General features: G+C 48.4%; 1 protein-coding gene across 4 annotated transcripts in view; it reads left to right on the forward strand.

The window, feature by feature from the left end:
• Positions 1-18918, forward strand: part of Nphp4 (nephrocystin 4) — a 120441-nt gene that overhangs the window by 63095 nt on the left and 38428 nt on the right. For all 4 annotated transcript variants that reach the window (XM_074081512.1, XM_074081514.1, XM_074081515.1 and 1 more), the window contains 5 exons: positions 7665-7726; positions 9494-9586; positions 10798-10949; positions 11090-11281; positions 11883-12070. In XM_074081512.1, the coding sequence (XP_073937613.1) occupies positions 7665-7726; positions 9494-9586; positions 10798-10949; positions 11090-11281; positions 11883-12070 (687 nt within the window). The remainder of the gene's footprint in view (positions 1-7664; positions 7727-9493; positions 9587-10797; positions 10950-11089; positions 11282-11882; positions 12071-18918) is intronic.

Here is an 18918-nt window from a genome sequence, read left to right on the forward strand (position 1 = left end):
TGTCCTGTGTTAGTCAGGTTTGTGGTGGTAACAAATAATCTACAAATCCCCATGGCTTAAAGCAAAAAGTTTTCTCTCACTCTGTCACACATTGGGTGTGGCTGGAGATGGCTCCGCTCACATGGGCCCACATGGCAGTTGCCATTTTGAATGTGTGTCACTGGCCAGAAAGAAAGGGAGGCCTCCAGCAGTGAAGGCTCTGGCCCAGAAGCAGCTTGTGCTGGTCCTCCCTCCTTGTTGGCTGGCAGTAGCATGTGCCCACCCAAACACGGAGATGGGAAATGCCCTTGGTTATGTCCACTAGGTGAGGAGGGCCAGAGCACCTCACTGGTGGGACTGCATCCCACTCCTCTTTACCTTGCCCTGCACAGCTCCACAGTGGAGCACTGTAGGAGTGATTAATCAGAAGTCTTTCTAATGCAAGGGTTAGAAACCCAACTCAAAATAGTATGAGGTGTGGCTGGACTCTGGCACTTGTGATGTCGCTGAGATGCTATCCCCTGCTTGTCTGCTCCCCTTTCTTTAGAGTTGACTTCCTTCCAGTCGGTTCTCCATGTGGTGATCCCAGGCATTCCGTGATTGGGCTTAGGAATGCCAACTGAGAGAGCTTGTTTTACTCAGTTGTTCCAGGAGTATTCTGAGACAGAGCCCCTCATTCTGTTCTGTCATCTGCCATTTCACTATAACAGGTGATTGGGTCAGGGCTGGGGACAGTGGGTCCTGGTCACTCACCCTCTCTGGGTGTGAGGTAGGGCCACACCTGACTGTGTGGTTAAGGGCTGGAGGGTGATTTCCCAAGGAGAGCCATCAGAAGAGGATATGGGCTGAAGGTGCCTGAACTGGTAGGTGTTGGTGGCAGCACGGCAGGGTTAACTCCCGGTGGCCAGGCCTGGCCTTCCCTGACTCCGCTCCACTGCACAGCTGCCTACCAGCTTTTCCTGGATCTCACCATCATCGGATGAGCAGACACTCATGGCTCCCATCTCTCAGACTGCTCAAGAATGTTGAAACCAGTGGGCAGCAGCCTGCCTGCAGCAGCCCCTACATAGATATGGACAGGGAGCTGGGCATAGGGAAGAGTGACTGCAGAGACCACAGGCATGCTGGGGCTCAAGCGGCTCGCTTCCGGTTCTGTTTATCCTATCACTGATGGCCATCTGAGTGAGCACACCGGGGGCACTGTGTTCCTATGGGGGGCTCTAAGCAACGCCTGACTTCTTAAGATGCAAAGCTGTGGGGGGATACAACTTGAGGTGTTCACAAAGATCTGTCATTCTGTCCTTGGCAGAGAGGAGGCTATGTTGTTTGCTAGGAGCGTCAGGAATGGAGCTGTTGAGCAAATGCACCGTAGACGCACGAGGTGCTGCCTGTGAGGACCCACAGAGCCTCATGGATGAACCAGATTTCATTTGGCTGATTTAATTTGGATTTATGGCTACGTTCGTGCCACATGAATATGATCGCCTCCCGCTCAGATTCCAGACATTTGAAGACATTGCCTCCGAAGACCTAATATAAGAGACTCAAATACCCACTAGTGTTTAACTTATGATGGAAACTTTTCATACTTCAATATTTTACCAACTTATATAGCTCCTTTGGAAATCATAATGATATGTGGCTGTCACTTTAAGTAAGGTACTTTGGCTTTCCATTATGAATAATCCTTTTTATTTTTCCTATAAAATTGCCAGAGAGCAGAGGTCCATGCATCACCTACTGGGAAAGAGTATGCACTGAGCCACTAGAGGGCACTCAGTGTTCATTTTTATTTTTATTTTTTTTTTGTAACTTGGAATTTCCTTGACCCACATTTTGCTTTTGAATGTTCTGGTGGTGCCAGAATTTTGGATTGTTTGCTTAATAGGTCTGAAAACAGCCCTGTAGCAGGGGTCACTGCAAGCACGCAGCCGTGGTGTTTCCCAGGATACGTGGAGTTAGTGTCCATCACCATCCTGCTGGGCCATTGCTTGTCTGGAACATCCTGTCCTACAGGCAGTGCCCTGGCTGTGCACCAGGGGACCCAGTCAGTTTTGCAGCTGTCAGGGGACTTGAAGGCTATCAGGTGGCTCTTTGGCCACCTCGGACATAAAGGAATGGGAGCTCGTTTGCAGACCATTAGGGTAACAGGGTGGTTCAGAACACAGCCTTGGCGAGGGAGGTGACACTTCTGAACTGACCTGGAAGGTGACTCCGTGCAGAGCTCTGGGCAAGTCCCAGAACCTCCCACTCCCACATGGGCCTGATTAGCCAAGAGGGAGCACCACTGTCCTATGGCTGCCTGAGGTCTTATCCACACAGCCCCTGCCATCAGCGGGCTCTCCCTCTGTCTCTTCTTAAAGATTGCCCATTTTCCCCTTCCCGTGATCAAAGTCTTAGGAAGAATGACTTTTTACCCACAAATAGTTTGGAATCATGGCCTTTCACATGGGTTTGCCGTATGAATCCTTAATGTCTGACGTACCATTAAATACTGATTCACCCTTTATTTCCACAGTCTGATGATGGGAAGCTGTTTTTGGCTATCTTTCTTTAGATCCAGTGACTGTATGATAAGCGGTGATTGCCCCTTCCCCCGTCCTTTCTACAACTTGGCCACGCTGCTCTCTCCTGGCTCCAGGCCCCACCTGTTCCCTGCCTTCCCAGAGCTGCTGGGAGTTGCTAGGCAACAACCTCCTCCTGCTGCCTTCCCTTCTGGTTCTCCTTTAGGGCCTCTGCTGTCCTGTGGGTAGCTGACCACAGGGTAGTCATTCAACGAGTCTGGTGGTTTCCACTATCACTGCCCCTCATCTACCTATCTATGGATTGTCTGTCCCCCAGTAGTGGGCATCTCAGGAAGGTGGCTTGTGTTGGGGACAAAGAGCCTGTGCAGGCTGTCTCCTGCCTGGCTTGGGCACTATGCATTCCCAGTTGTGTTGAGGGACCTCCAAATTCTTCAGCCTGGGATAATGTCTGGTGGAGACCACTGCCCTGTCCTACACTAGCTGTTCATGTATCTGTGCATTTCTCTGGCTATATCTCAGTTTAACACTTGATGTAAGTGTGTTGGCTACTTGAGCAGTGGGCCTAGGGAAGGAAGGTGGTAAGGAGGTGGCTGCTCCTTTCTCCTTACTTCTGTGTTTCCTTTCTTAAGGCGTGGACCTTGCACATGGAGCAGCGCACGGCAAGGTATTGGGCACCAAGCTGTGCTCCCTGGAACCCCTTACCTTGTTAACCTGACACTGGAAGTGGGTGGGTTGCTGGAGGAACACTGCCTTGTGCCCCAGTCCTGATCCCTGCTGTCATGCTGTGGGCTGACTAAGACAGCAACAAAGCCCAGCATGCTAGCTTACTTTGAAGAGCAGGGAGCTGTAGTGGTGAGCATGGCTTGAGAGTGCTGCCTGTGCTACTGGCTGCACTCTGAGCATTGTTCTTCTGGGTGATTGTGTCCAACATGCATGATTGTGGCCACTTAGGCTGAGGTCTCCCTGGGCTGCAGGGAGGAAGCTTGTGTGTGTCCTGGGGAATTTTCACCCCTGTGACCATGTTTTTTTTTTTTTTTGGTGGGGTTTGAACTCAGGATTTTGCACTTGCAAAGCAGGTGCTTACCTACCTCCAGTTCATTTTTGCTTTGGTCATTTTTGAAGATAGGATCTCAAGAACTATTTGCCTGGGCTGGCCTTGAACTGTGGTCCTCCTGATCTTGTCTCAAGTAGTTAGGGTTGCAGGCATGAGCCACTGGCGCCCATCTTCCCAGTGACCATGTTTGAGCATGATTTTCTCAAAGTGTAGCTTCTGCTGCTCAGCTTGCTATAAGAGCTGACAGATGTTCCCTCTCCCTGTAATGTGGCAGAAGACAGAGGCTGCAACAAGCCTTGGATCTTTGTGTGACCCAGAGGGACACATGACAAGCCTGGGTTGGGGACAGAGTGCAGGTCCTTGCCTGGTCTCCTGAGGCCTACTGTCAAATGGAGGGTATGTGGACTTCTCAAAGCTACATCAACAGAACTGGAATGGGTGATCAAGACCTTGTTGACAATGGTTTCGGCACATGGAGACTGCCTGGAGAGTAATAGAGTGTCAGGGAAAATTAGTGTTCATGCAGGAGGATGAAACTGCTGCAGCTGGGAAGGCAAGTTTTCCCTGACTCCAACAGTCACAGGTGCCATTTGGGGCACAGTTCCCTCTGGCCTTGTGGGGGCCGCTGATTCAGTCCCTTCCTGTGGGAACTCTGCAACTTAGGGTGCACTTGTGGTACAGTGTCCCAGGGTCCCCATGGCCGAAGCTGCTCAGCATGCTGAGGAGAAGTGTAGTGTGTCGCTGGGTCTCTGTGCTCTTCATAATGCCCAGGCCACTCTCTTAACCCCAGAGTCTTGGACTTGGCCAGATACCACCTGTGGTCAGGGAGGAAACCCAGCCTTTGAGGGCATACTCTTTGGGAGAAGCAGCTGCCATTCACAGCTGCTGGCCATGGAGCCTAATTTCTCAGTCCTGTGCTGATGGGGGTCAGTAGTTCAGCCAGGAGTGTGTCTTCCAGCTCTGGCAGGGCCACAATGGCAAACCTGATGGGGAGCACTGAGTTGACAGTGAATGCATGAAGACGTGCAGGTGGACAGGTGCTGAGGTGAAAGGTCAGGCCTTCACAGTTCACTCAAATGGCACATGGGCATCAGCAAGTTTGCAGTAGTCCTGCTACACAGCTGCCTTCCTTCCCTTTTTTCCCATCACATAGATGGGATTGCCCTGTGCCATGTGTGTGGTCATGAGCCAGCTGCACTGGCTACCCTTCTCTCTCCTGGGCCTTCTCTGATGTACCTGAGCTGTGCCGTTGGTTGAGGCCTCCACACTGGGTGTGGAGAAGCACCCAGTGCACTTCTGTTGCTCTGCTCTATTCAACAGTGCCACCCTGGACATTTTACACATGTCCTTGTGCACACACGTGTGTGTCCAGTAGCTCTCTGCTCAGTTTTGTGCTGTGGCACAATTTGGGCTTCCTGGCCAGAGCCAGGTGCAGGAATCAGGGTAGTTGCAGCAACCACCACAGCAGCACTAAGACAGAAGGCCTCAGAACCGAGTCATGCTGTGCTCTTGGTGTGCTTCCTCCCAGCCTGGGCTTCACTGGAGGACAGGGACTTGAGCTCTCTTGCCGTAGGCTCACAATAGGTATCTTTTAAATTGGCAGCCAGACCCTTTGTTATGCAGTTTTGTTCTCATGCAAGGTAAAATTGCATAGCAAGTCATGGTGCAAAGAATTACCTGAAAAAACATACCATATAATACCTAAATTTGAGGCTCTTGGGGAAAAGCTCGTGTGGGAAGTTTTAATGGGTTTTGATGGTGTTACCTCCCGGGCATGGAGATCTTCCTTGCCCTGAGGATGCGCAGAGGCCCAGTTCCTGAGTGCTGGCTTTCTCTAAGCTGAAGATAATGGAGCCATTTTCCTGCAATTTTTCCTTGTTACCAAAATCAGCCGGCAGAGTTTTCTGAGACTCCATTTAGAGTGGAACAAAGTAGGACTCTCTGGTGGCTTCCTGTTTCACCTTGCATCTCTCTTGGGTGGGGGCAGCCCTGACATCTGCAGAAGATGCTTCGGGAACCTGAGAAGGGCACAGTGTGGAGGGCGGCTGGGTCAGCAGCACCTGCATCTGCTTCTACCTTCCTGAGAAGAAACCTTCCAGGGGAAACAGAGCTTGCTGGATGGACTGCTAGCTCCCTCTGCAGCAGAGTGGCTCATTTCTGGAACCACAGGCTCCTGGCAGGCATCTGAGTTCCCTGAGAACCCTGTTATTGTGGCTTGTTAGAAAGGAGTAGCCAGGCGAGCGGGCACTGTCCAGGAGGTGGCTGGACCGTGAGCAACACCTGTGAGGTCACGTTAAGTGGTTCCCCTTCCATCATGTCCCCATTAATGAGTCTCCCCAGGGCCTCCAGCAGATTCTTAGCCTGGGGTGAACCTGCAGCACCTCCCCAGGTGGGTTCTGGCAGACTCTGTGCAGCACATTGGCCTCGTGGGTGAGGCAGTGCTGGGTCTAGGGTGGTGCTTCCTGTATTAGCTTCCTCCGAGGTAGATGGTCTTCGGGTGCTGCTGTTTCTATCTTGTTGCCCTTTATAGTGGAGCAGAAAGTTGTTGGGCATTCTCCATGCAGAGAGTATAGAACTGGGGATTGCAGGTCTTGGTGGTGTTCTTCAGGGCAGTGGATATTGGGCCTCCCCTGTGCTGTGTGCCCAGGAGGAGTTGGGTTCCCAGGGAAGTGTGAGAAGTTTGTTTGCCACACATTCCATGACAGGTGTGGGTGATGTGGGGACTTTGGTAGCAGATACCACAGGGGAGGGATGAGAGCCAAGGGCGTGCTAGTGTGAAGCAAGGAGACTGGACAAGACCCTGGGGCAAGGTCCTGGTCTCTCAGGAGGCTCAGATTATTCTGGAAGTTCACCAGGGAGTGGGGCCACTTGCAGTGGATAGACCCCTGTCACCTTGAAGGGGAGTGCAGTGAGCCCAGGAGGGCGTGGATACCAGGGCTCCACCCCTTCTATAGCCCTTGTTTGCTTTAGTTATTTTTGCATAGGGTCTCATGTTTCTGCCTGAAGTCAGCCTTGGACCACTGTCCTCCTACTTACGCCTCCCTCATAGCTGGACTTACAGGTGCGCACCACCATGCCCAGCTTATTTTGCCCAGGCTGGCCTCGAACTGCAGTCCTGATCTCCACCTTCCAACTAGCTGGTATTATAGGCATGAGCCACTGTGCCTGGCCTCTGGGGCTGCACTCTCTAATACTAGTCAGATCACCCACAGGTACTATTTCCCAGGGCTCACATCACATGCTGGCCATACCTTAGCTTTCGAAGGGGACAGAGGTGACACTGTTGGTAGGAGGTAGAGGCCTTGGCAGAGGGCAAATGAGGCACATGTGAAATGCCATGAAATGGTACATGGCTGTGGATGACTTGCTTAGAAAATCGCCCACCCACCTTTGGCTGCAGGTGCAGCTGGCTGGAGGAAGAAGCCCATTGCTCTGCAGGGGGCCCCTGTCCCCAAGGGAAACAACCTCAGCCTTTCCAGGGTCAGAGGCTGTTCTCAGCCTTCACTCTGTGGGCCTACAAGATGGGCTGCCTTGACTCTTCTGGGGGGCCTTCTGAGCCTTGCATGCATTCTTCATCCACAAGTCCTGCACCTTGAATGAGCAGGACTGCGTTCAACAGAGAGTTTTGGGCCACCAGCCTGGCAGTGGCCTCTGTAGTATCTGCTCAGAAGAGTCTCTTGAGTAACAGGAAAGCAGGTCGGCCCCAGCCAGGGCACCGCTAGGCCAGGCAAGCTGCAGAGCCCAGCTCTTCCCAGGCAGCGATGTGTGAGACTGCAGAGCAGTGTGTAAGCTCATCAGACAGCTTAAATGTCTACATCGTGGTTCATTTGACTTCCACTTAGTGAGACCACAGGTCCAGAAGGAAGGAGGTGGGCAGAGTGGGCGTTAGGAGGAGGCTGGGCTCACAGCAGCTTCACTCAGTTCCCTTCTCCTGGGTGGATACTTGGAGGAGCTGTGTGTGCCACTTTTTGTGCAGACTACCAGCTTTGGGACTGTAGGGTATTGCTGCTTAGTGCCAGTTACAGACTGGGTGGAGAAGTGTGTGGAGAGTGACTATGCTGGGGTCAGACCCTGTGGAGGCTGATGGTCCCTTGTGTTTCCCTCAGGTCCGCCGTCACCGGCACCCCAGGCTCTTGCTGCCTCCCAGGACTCGCCCATGGGACCGGGGGTAAGTCCAGAGTACCGTACTGGAGAGCCTCTTTGAAAAAGCTCTTGGTCCCTACCTGCATCCCTGGGGCTGGAAGCTGCTGGCTGTGTGTGTTGTCATTGGTCCTCTCCTGCCATGTCCTGCAGACTGATCCTAACTTGCTGACTCTGCACCAGGCTGTCAGGGTGGCGGCTTCCTGCTGACTGTTAATGATCTTCCATTTTGCTATCCAAAGTGTGTCTCGACACTTTGACAATTCTCTGTTTTCCCTGGCAATTATGTGTAATGTGAGATTCTTCAGGACTTTGAGTTCCTGAGACACTGGGTCATGGTTTTCACTCTTCCCTCTTCCAGACCAACTTGGCTAGGAGAGGGTGCCTGGTGTTACCCATGCCCAGAACTGCCAAGGCACTTTCAGCAGCTGGCCCTTGTGGGATTCCAGATTACATCTGATGGACAGCACTCACCAACATGTACAAGAATTTCCTGTGTGGGGAAAATGCTCTTCCCAGTGTAGCCATTGGCAGATTGCCTGGCTGGGACGCTCCTGCTCAACTGTGCTTCTGGGGTCCTGAGCTGCCCAAAATGTCACCTCTAACACTGGGTAGCTTTGGCTGCATGATTGTGAATGAGGTCCAAGTTGGCCTTTTCTTCTCAGCAATGTCTGCCAGCACCACCCTGGAAGTTGATTTTTTAGGGAAGTTGAGTCACTCAGTAGCCACTCTGTATGCAGGGATGGCTCTACTGTGGGAACCCAGCTCAGAAGCTGGGTCCAGATACATGTGTTCATTTAGAGGCACATGTCTGCAGGCTGCCTCCTGGCCTCCACCCAGCATGTTCCCTGCAGTGGTTCCTACGTCACCCCTGAGTGTTCAGGAGACACAGCATGGAAGGCTCATGACATCTTGTGGGACCTGAGGGGAGCTGAGCAGACCCTGAAGATCTTTCTCTCTGCCTAAAGATGTTGCTGGGATGCTCCATTGCTTCCTGCACCCTGCATGCAGTCCTCTTGGTCTTTGTCTACTGAGTCCTCTAGGCCAGCTGTCCTTGTTGCAATGAACACCCTAGGGCAGCATGCACTGGAAATAGAGTCCAGGACACAAGACAACATGCCTTTATATGGTGACTTTCATTTTCCAAACACAAATACAAACCTTTATAGAAAGTACTGTACAGGCCTTTTCTGTGAATCCTTATTTCATTCTCAAAGTGGTCCAGCAGTTTAGGTCCTGTTGTTACCTTCTTATGGTAAAGAGACAGAGGCAGAAGAGGGGTCAACTGCTTTGCTCAAGGTCAGGCAACAGTGAGGTGCTGGAGTGGGGGTTTGTTCCCAGCTGTCTGTCTCCAGAGCCTGTGTCTGCTGCAGGCTGCTCACTGCCTCAGCAGGGAGGCATAGCAGGCAGAGACACAGGTGCTGGAGTTGAACAGTGCCTCGGAGGTGTCCAGTCTGGGGACAGAAGTGTAGTCAGAGGGGCATAGCCAGCTGACCCTTACAGCTGAGACTCTTCCCTTCTCCATTTGCTTTTCCTTAAGAAGTACTTTTTTACTCAGATTATGAGGGAGAGATCACAGAATCGCACCTCTCCACAATTAAGAGTGAAGAAATTTAGGAGTGGTTCTGGGTTCTAGAATAGCCACTGCCTGTGAGACCGCAAACCACTCTTTTCTATGGCTGGATCCTGAATTGTCCTCTGTTCTCTTGGGTTTGTGCTGGTGCATGCATGTTGGGAACCCTGGGAGGTGACTGGAGTATGTCTAGTGACTCATCCGAGCTCTCTTGCTTTCCAGTTGTCGCTTTCCCAGCTGGCAGCCTCCTCACAGTCTCCAGCTCTGCGTTGCTCTGCCAAACCTCCTCTGCAGCCCCTCGACAGCCCCCAGGCAGTAAGTGTGCCCCCCCACCCCAATCTCCTACCTCACCTCTCCCTGCAGGAGCAGCTGTGCATCTCTTGATGGCTGTGGAAGTCTTGTGTTTCTGTGCTGTCTGGTCCTAGGTTAAATGATGGGGACCTTGGTGGGTTTCCTGTGTTGGGTTGTGGGATGGGGCACTGTTCTTCCTTCCTCAGACCTTTGCCACCATTATGTCTCAGACCAAGCAAGCGAGTGGCTTCTGAGTTCTTGGCATAGGGCTTGGTTTAGGCGTGGTCTGCCTGAGACGACAGTGTCCAGCCACCCTTAGATTTCAACATGAAAAAAGAAGGTCAGTGTCACTGGAGGTGTAAGTGGAGGCCAGACAAACCTCTGGTACCCCAGGACTGTTTCTTCTGCCTGAGAGAGGTGAACCCTATTCTGGGTCCAGGTTGAGCCACAATAGGTCTGTGTTGCTGTGACCCTTGGAGTACTCATGCAGGGCTGGCCAGCCCACCTGCAAACCACACTGCTGGCTGGTTCCTTTTCCTTACTCATTTGCAAACACTTGCAGCACCGTGAGCCATACTGCCCTGCTCTAAAGCACTCCTGTGGCTCATGTGCTTATGAGGAGCCTGCCCTTTTTATTATGGCCACTTGAGACACAGTGTGAGGGTAACCTCCACTTGTGTAGTAAGTGTGGGTCCAGCCTGAGAGAGCATTCTAGAGCCCAAGATCCACTCTTCCTATATGCTGTCCTCTGCCCTAGAGGGAAGTGGGAGGTGGATTCAAGTGTGTGACTAGAAAATTCCGGGGATGTGGCTATCAGAGCAATGTCCAGAGGCTCGGTGAATAAGTTGTGAAGGAATTTTCCCCTTGCATGTCCCATAAATGTGTTTTGGTATTAATTTACTCTCTCGGGCATAGATGTCTCTCGTGATACTGACCATTTCATAAAATTGATGGCTTCTTCCCTATTGCTTTTTGACTCATAAATCTGGCTGCTGCATGAAGTATAGGATGCTCTTTGAACTTCGGATAAAAAGCAAATAATTTTTTAGTACAAGTATTTCCCAAGTATTGCGTGGATGTACTTATATTAAAATCATTCATTGTTTACCTGCAATTAAAATGTGATCAAGCCCTCTATGTCATTAGTTGCTGAGGCGACTGCCTATAAGTTCCCTTGGAGGTGAGCATTGTCGGGATCCCTGCTGTTCTTACCTGGAGCCCTTACCTTTGTTCAGCTGGAGTTGCCATTGGAGGGAAGGATCTCTCACCTGGAAGTTGACCTGAGCCAGACTTCCTCAGTCTTGGAAACACCCACTGCAGAACACTTACAGGAGCTGCCCTTCACTCCTTTGCACGCCCCTATTGTTGTGCGAGCCCAGGCCAGGAGGTAGAGTGTGGCACAGGGCGGGGTTGGACTGAGCAGATGCCGGGCTACCAAACCAGCAGACTCTGGCAGGGAGATATGGAGGGCCAGCTGTCTCCACTGGCCTGTTCTGGGAGGTGGGCTGAGGAGTCTTTCTGTTTCAGCTCTGGAAGCCAGCTCTCGAGAGCTGCCATGGTTCTTCTGCAGTCCTCTGGCTTTCCTGAGATTCTTGACGCCAACAAGCAACCAGCAGAAGCTGTCAGTCCTGCAGATCCTGTGAGGTTTAGCCCTCAAAAGGAAGAATCTGATTGTCTACAAAGCAATGAGATAGTGCTGCAGTTTCTTGCCTTCAGCAGGTGAAGTTTCCTGTGTGTTGTTCTCCCTAGCTTCCTTGTATTGAAGAGCAGCTGTAGTGTGCGTCTGAACTGACAGGGCACTCTGTGTTCACATTTTGTTAGATTAAGCAGTGCTGTCTGTTTTTTAAATTGATTAATTTGTTGTGTTTAAAAAATTCTTCTAATTGACACATAATCACATGTATTTATGGGGTATAGGGTGATAATTTGATACATGTATAGTGTGTAATGATCAAATCAGCGTAATTAGCATTTCCACGTAAAGCATTTTTTTGTGTCAGAACCCTCGCATTGCTATCTGTTTTTACTTTTACTTGGTCTAGAGCCATTCTGAGTACTGGCGACCTGCTTTGCCTAGTCTCTGCCCTTAATTAAAATCTGGACCTTGCTTGCCCCATTCTCAACTCTCAGTGTAGCTCTGAGAACGGCATCGGCAGCTGGGAGGGCCATTACACTTGGAGTGGCCGCTGCCCAGCTACCTGCTGGACGTTCAGTAAAGTTGTTCTTGCTGCTGCCTGTACTATGTCCTTGCGCAGGTATGCTGCACACCCGAGGCACACTGCTGTGGATGTGTGATTAACTCAGTTGTTGTTGGATTCAGAGCGGCCCAGGACTACCAAGGAGCACCGTGGCCACAGACTGTGTATTTCACCTTCCAGTTCTACCGCTTTCCGTCTACAACGACTCCACGACTTCAGTTGGTCCAGCTACACGGGGCTGGGAAGACCAGCTCTGGGCCCCTGTCCCATATCCTTGTTCCCATTAGTAAAGATGGCTCCTTTGATGCTGGTAAGTGCTTGTGTGATGTTGGAATGCGGGGAAACCTGTGCTGACCTTTGTGTATACATGTCATTGTGAAGTTTGCTATGTACAGAGACTGGTGTGATCAATCCATGTGCAACCATTTGGCTCCAGTACTGGTCCACTGTGCCCCACCAGGGCTGCCCCCAAACCAGGTGTATTTCAAAACAAATCCCAGACAGAATAATTTATATCTACATTTATATCTATCTATCTATCTGTATATACACATATATACATATACATTCATACCTTATTTTAGTGTATTTGGCATATATTAGTTGCACAAAGGGGTTACACCGTGGTGTTTCACACATGCATATATTGTGTATTAACCAGATAAATCCTCTCTGTTGCTCTCTTTTCCCATCCCTCCTCCCCCTTACTTTTCAGTGGTGTTCCTTCTGTCATCTTCATACATCAACACAATGTATTTCAGCACTGTTCTGTACCCCGCATCACTCTCTCTCTTTCCTTCACCCTCTTCACCCCCACAGTCCCTCCATTATAGTCATGTTTTTGTATATATGTATGTATCTATATTCTAAGTTTAGATTCTGCATATGAGAGAGAACATGTGGCCTTTGTCCTTCTGTTGTGAATTAGTGTTGCAGTAAACATGGGTGTGCAGGTGTTGTTGTTGTATTCTGACACATGATCCTTCAGATACATGCCCAAGAGTGGTATTGCTGGGTCATATGGTTGTTCTGTTTTTAGTTTTTTGAGGAAAAACTGCTTTCCATAGTTGCTGCACTACTTTACATTCCTACCAATAGTGTGTAAGGGCTTTTCTTTTGCACCCTTGTCAGCATTTCTTTTTCCTTTTCTTTTCTCTCCTCCCCTTCTCCCTCCCTTTCCCTCTCCCTCTCCTATCTCTCTCCCTCTCTGGGGTTTGAACTTTCTCTCTCTCTCTCTCTCTCTCTCTCTCTCTCTCTCTCTCTCTCTGTCTTCTCTTTCTGGGGTTTGAACTCAGGGTTTTGTTCTTGCTAGGCAGGCGCTCTACTATTTGAACCATAACTCCAGCCCCAGTGGTTTAATTACCTCACCCCAGATGGGATGCAAACCCATAATCCCTGGCTGTTTTCTTACTGACAGCCATTCTGACTGGGGTGAGGAAATCTCAGTGTTTTGATGTCATCTCCTTGATGGCCAGGGATGTTGAACAATTGTGGGTATGTTGGCTATTTGTATTTTTTCTGAGAATTGTCTGTTTAGTTCATTTGTCCATTAGTTGGGTGGTTGAGTCTTTGAAAGTTTAGTTTTTTGAGCTCCTGTATATCCTGGCTATTAATCCCATGTCAGATACATAGCTGGCAAAGATTGTCTCCCATTTTGTGAACTGTCTTTTCTTTCTAGTGACTACTTCCTTTACTGTGCGAAAGCTTTTTACTTTGATGCCGTCCCATTTGCTAATCTTTGTTCTTATTTGCTGAGCTCTTGGAGTCCTGTCAGGAAGTTGTTGCCTGTGTCTCCATCTTCCAGTGTTGTCCCTTTGTTTTCCTGTAGTTTTAAAGGTTCAGGTCTTTCATGAGGGTCTTTGGCCTACTTTGAATTGATTTTGGTATAGGGCAAGAGACAGGACTCTAGTTTCAGTTGTCTACACATGGATGTTCAGTTTTCCCAGCACCATTTGTTAAAGAGACTGCCTTTTCTCCAACATATGTTTTTGGCACCTTTGTCAAAAACCAGCTGGCTATAACTGTGTGGGATTATTTGTGGTTTTTCTGTTCCATTGATCTACATGCCAGACAGTATAATTTCTTTTGTAAATTGTTCCTTCTATAGCTTTAAAAAAAGTAAGGAGTCTTTTTTGAAAAATGTAAATTCAATAATATTGTGTACTTAAAAAATTGAAAATAATTCCTTAATGTCACCAGGTGCCTAGTCAGTGTTAAGATTTCCCTAATAACAGCGTAACTTTTCTTTTTTTAAATTTTTATTGTTTTATTATTCATATGTGTATACAAGGCTTGGGTCGTTTCTCCCCCCTGCCCCCACTCCCCCTTACCACCCACTCCGCCCCCTCCCTCTCTCCCCCACCCCCTCAATACCCAGCAGAAACTATTTTGCCCTTATTTCTAATTTTGTTGTAGAGAGAGTATAAGCCATAATAGGAAGGAACAAGGGTTTTTGCTGGTTGAGATAAGGATAGCTATACAGGGCCTTGACTCACATTGATTTCCTGTGCGTGTGTGTTACCTTCTAGGTTAATTCTTTTTGATCTCACCTTTTCTCTAGTTCCTGGTCCCCTTCTCCTATTGGCCTCAGTTGCTTTTAAGGTATCTGCTTTAGCTTCTCTGCACAACGTAACTTTTCAAAGTAGCTTGCTCAAAGTCAGGTCTGCCTGTTACAGCGGGGTGGAGTCCTTGCCCTACAGTGGTGTGGCCACCCTGGTCTCTGTTTCCTCTCTCTAATTGTCTCTCTGAAGAAGCCCCACTGTCCCACAGAGCATCGGTACCACACCTGGATTTCACGTTTGTTTCCTGGCAGTTCCTGTGAATTGCGAGACAAATCTGGACGTGTGATCAGGCACATGGTCTTGTTTTGGTAAGAATTCTCTGTAGCTGGTGATGTTGGGACCATGGCTGCAGCACGGTGAGATTGGGTTTCTTTGATGGGGTGCCAGTGGCCACTGTGCTCATGTGCGTGGGCTGTGTATTTCATTTGCAGGGACACAAGAATCATATCCTTCTTTGCAACATCTCCCCTTGTCACATGATGCTTCCATCACTGGATCTTCCTTTCACGTGAGGAAGGGAATTTCACCTTGAGGTTCAGATTGCGTGGGAAAGGCAGGAAAATGATGGCACGGTTCCCTGCGTCCTCCTAGAGCGGGGCAACAACTTCTTTTCCTCTCCTGGTTTCTTTGTAAATGGATGGATTTGAGTCACAGTGGTTAGAAACATAGTTGGCATGTTGTTATTTTTATTAATGGTCAGTTTTTCCATCTTTGGTCACTGGCATGGCTCATCAGAGACCAAGCTGGGGTCTGAGCCACTGCTGCCTGTTGAGGCATACAATAGCAGGTGGGAAAAGTTCCTTTCAAATACTGACCCCAAAGGAAGTAGCCTAACAACATTAGCATCAGACAAAAGAGAAAAAAGGCAAATGTAGTGCTGGGGATGAAGGAGGCTATTAAACAATACCAAGAGAACAATTCACCAGGAGCAGTTCTGCATCTATGAGCTTCTAACACACAAAGCCTCACGATGAGGTCGGAATTGATGGTGTGTGAGGAAGAATGGGCACACCTACAGTCACAGGTGATTCTGACAAACCTCTCAAGCAAAAACAAATTAGCGAGGATGTTATACAATACAGCTTAAAAAGATAGATCTTGGAGAACTTGTATGTCCAGTTTAGAGAGTGTGTATTATTTTCAAGCACACTTTGAAGCTTGTAAAAATAGATGATGTATATGGTTTATGGAGAGAATCAGTATCAAATCTGGTTTTATGGTATTCTCTGGCCATAATTCCCCAGGTCAGAAACCACTACTGCCTTCCCCACAAACTCTATGAACTGCTATCTAAAATTTTTTTTTGAAACATTGTAATGATGAGTCAATGAAGAAATGAAAATAGAAACAATTATTTAAATATGAATGGCAAAATAATATTGTCTATCAGAACTTACAAGATGCAAATAAAGTGGTACTTAGAGGGAAACTGCAGGTTTGAATGCCTGTTCTGGGGAAGAACAAAGTGTCCTTGAAGAGACTGGTTTAATTGTTCGACTTGAGAAGTTTAGTGGAAAACAGAGAACAGGCCTAATACAAGTGCAAGGAAACAAATGCAAGTGCTTAGAGGCATAGCAGAAAGGTCAGCACAGTGGCTGGCAAGGAGGTCAGCAGTTATGACAGTGACACCCCTTGTGTCTTGTTCAAGGTCAGAATGAGTCAAGTCAGATGGTGAAGATCAGGCCATCCTTTTTGTTTATGTTGTGTTTATTTATAACAAAGTGGTGTGGGAGTGTGGTTGATCTGAGAGCCAGCTGCACGTGCTGCCACCCACCCCTGCGTTGGATGGTCTTTGATGTCAGTGGAGGTTGGTGGCAACAGTGGCCTGACACCCTGGAGCTGGGGGGTAGCTTCCCTGCACACCCGTGGGCATCTGGACTCTTAGCAGCTGCTCCTCCTGCAGCAAACCTGGACTAAGGGGAGCCAGGAGGGCTGAGCAGCCCAGGCCCTTGTCCTTCCCCATCACCCCATTGGATGAGCTGTTCCTGCCCTGAAGAGGAGCATGGGCTGGGATGAGTGAGCTCAGGAGTCCCTGCATGGAGGGGTGAGGCCAGGGAAGGATGTGCTCTCGCAGCACTTCCTGCTCTGGTTTGATTCTCTCAACTCACTGGTCTTCACCTTCAAGTTTACTGCCACTCTGGGGCTCCGCTTGGAGGAGGAGGCTAGTCACCACCAAGATGTTTCCAGCTTTCCAGGGATCAGTTCTCCCATAGCAACCACTTTTCCTGCTTCCTTTTGGGAGCCCTTGAGGGCTTTTGTCCTCAGAAAGCTTGAAAACAGATCAGAATAATGTACCATCTTCCAGGCTTCTGAAACCTCATCTCTATTCCAGGCCCATTCCAGACTCTGTCCCGTCTTTTCATATGTGTGGCTCATCAGAGGTTCCACAATGAGGTTAAGGTGCAGCTCTGAGATCATTTGATGACAGAGGCCTCAGTCACTGAGGATGCCTCTGATTTGAATTCCATGATGAATTTCCCAGACATAAATTAAAGTCCCCAGATTAAATTTCCTTGCAAGTTAATGTTCAAAGAAATTAAACTCCAAAATCACATTTTCTTATCATGATGAATTAAAATTCAAAGTCCAAAATCCTTAACTTAAAGTCCCAAAACAAAAATATATTAGAAGTTATCTTACGTAGCTGAGTCTCAGCCACAGTGTGCTCTGCCTGGGTTCCTTTGGTAGCCACAGTTAGGAGGGGGTCCTCCCTAGCCAGGCATGGGTTGCATTGCTTCAGCACTGAGTCTCTCATGAACTTTATGTAAAAGATAATTTTTATTGTTGAAATATAATGTGTATAGTAAAGTGCACAGGTCTGAAGTACACAGTTTCATTTAAAAAAAATTTTTAGATTTTATTTTTAGGTTTATGTAAAAATTGAGTGGATAGAACAGAGTTCCTGTAGGTGCCCAGCTCTGCAGTGACCTGTTATAAACATCTCACATTGGTATGTCAGAGTTGTTACAATTTGGTGGCCTGATATAGATACCTTATTATTAAATAAAGCTCATAGCTTTATTGTAACGTACAGTCTGTGAGTTTCAACAGTGCATGTGACTGTGTATCCACCATTACCGTGTACTCTCATGGCCTCTCAGAGGCCTGGTGCTGCTGCTGGGCCTCATCATTGCTCCCCTGTGCCCTGGCAACAACAGGCTTTTACTGTCTCTGAAATTTTGCCTTTTCCAGAGTGTTACGCAGTTGAAATCATTTGGTGTGTAGCCTTTGCAAAATGGCCATTTCACTTAGTAATGTGCATTTAAAGTTCCTTTATGTCTTCTCACATCTGGATAGACACCTCATTTCCTTTTATTGCTGAAAATATTCTATTGTGTAGATGTACCAGTTTGTTCATCCACTCACCTATTGAAGGACATCTTGGTGGCTTCCAGTTTTTGACAATTATGAAAGGGGTTGTTATAAACATTTGAGTGCAGGATTTTGAATGGATGCGAATCTTCAGCTCATTTGGGTAAATACCAGTGAGTGTGGTTATTTTATGGTATGTGGTAAGTTTAGTTTTGTATGAAACTGCCAGTTATCTTTCTTCGTGGCTGTACCATGTTGTAGTCCCACTGCAGTGCATGAATAATTCCTGTTGCTCCACATTCTTGTCAGCACTTGCTGTGTTTGTTGTTTTGGGTGTAGCGACTCCAGCAGGTCTGTAGTGGGATGTCATTACTGTTCTGATGACATGGATGCTGAACATCTTTGATATGCCTCTCCCTCATCTTCCTGTGCTCTTTCTCGAGGTGTCTGTTCAGACACCCGAGCAGGTGTATTGTGTATTTTAGATGCAAGTCCTTTATCAGACATGTGTTTCGTAAATGTTTTCTCCCATCTATGCTGTGTCCTTTTTGTTTTCTTACCAGTATGTTTTATAGAGCAAAAGGTCTGGTCTATCAGTTATTTCTTTCATGGATTGGGCTTGATGTTGTCTAAAAATGTCCTCTCCATCCCTGTGTTAGCTCCTAGGGGTTTTATTGTTTTGTGTTTATGTTTAGGTTAGGCTGATGATCCATTTTGTGTTAATTTCTAAAACAGGCATGATTTTTACAAAGTGAACACACCTGTGTAGCACCCTCCTCTCACCCAGATGACTCTGTGGAACATCCTGCAGAGGGTTCCCTCCTGCAGTGCGACCTCCAAGGGACCTGCTCTTCTGCATTCTGTCACCGTAGACTATAACTCCGTGGTGTCATATTGCATGGGCTCTTTTGAACGAACTTTTTTCTCTCAGCATCCTCCCTGAGATTCCAGCAGCTCATTTCATAGCAGTAGTTTCTCTTCTTTCTTAGCTGTGCGGAAACATCAGGAGATACCCCAGCATTCGTCCATTCAAATACACTGTGAGTCATTCCCACTGTTTGGCTCTTTTCAGTAATGCTGCTGTGAGCTTTTTTTGGGTTTGCCTGTGCGTGCATTAGTGCTGGGTCTGGGCTAGCTCGTGTTAGGGTCAGTAGATTTTCTAGGCACGTTCCCCTGTGCCTGTTCAGTTTATGCACTGTCAGCTGTGGGCACAAGTTCCAACTGCTCCCGCCCTCGCCCATTATGTGGTGGGTGCTGGTTCTGTTTGTTTCATTAACTGACCTGG

Source organism: Castor canadensis, chromosome 7, assembly GCF_047511655.1.
Source record: "Castor canadensis chromosome 7, mCasCan1.hap1v2, whole genome shotgun sequence".
Taxonomy (NCBI): Eukaryota; Metazoa; Chordata; class Mammalia; order Rodentia; family Castoridae; genus Castor; species Castor canadensis.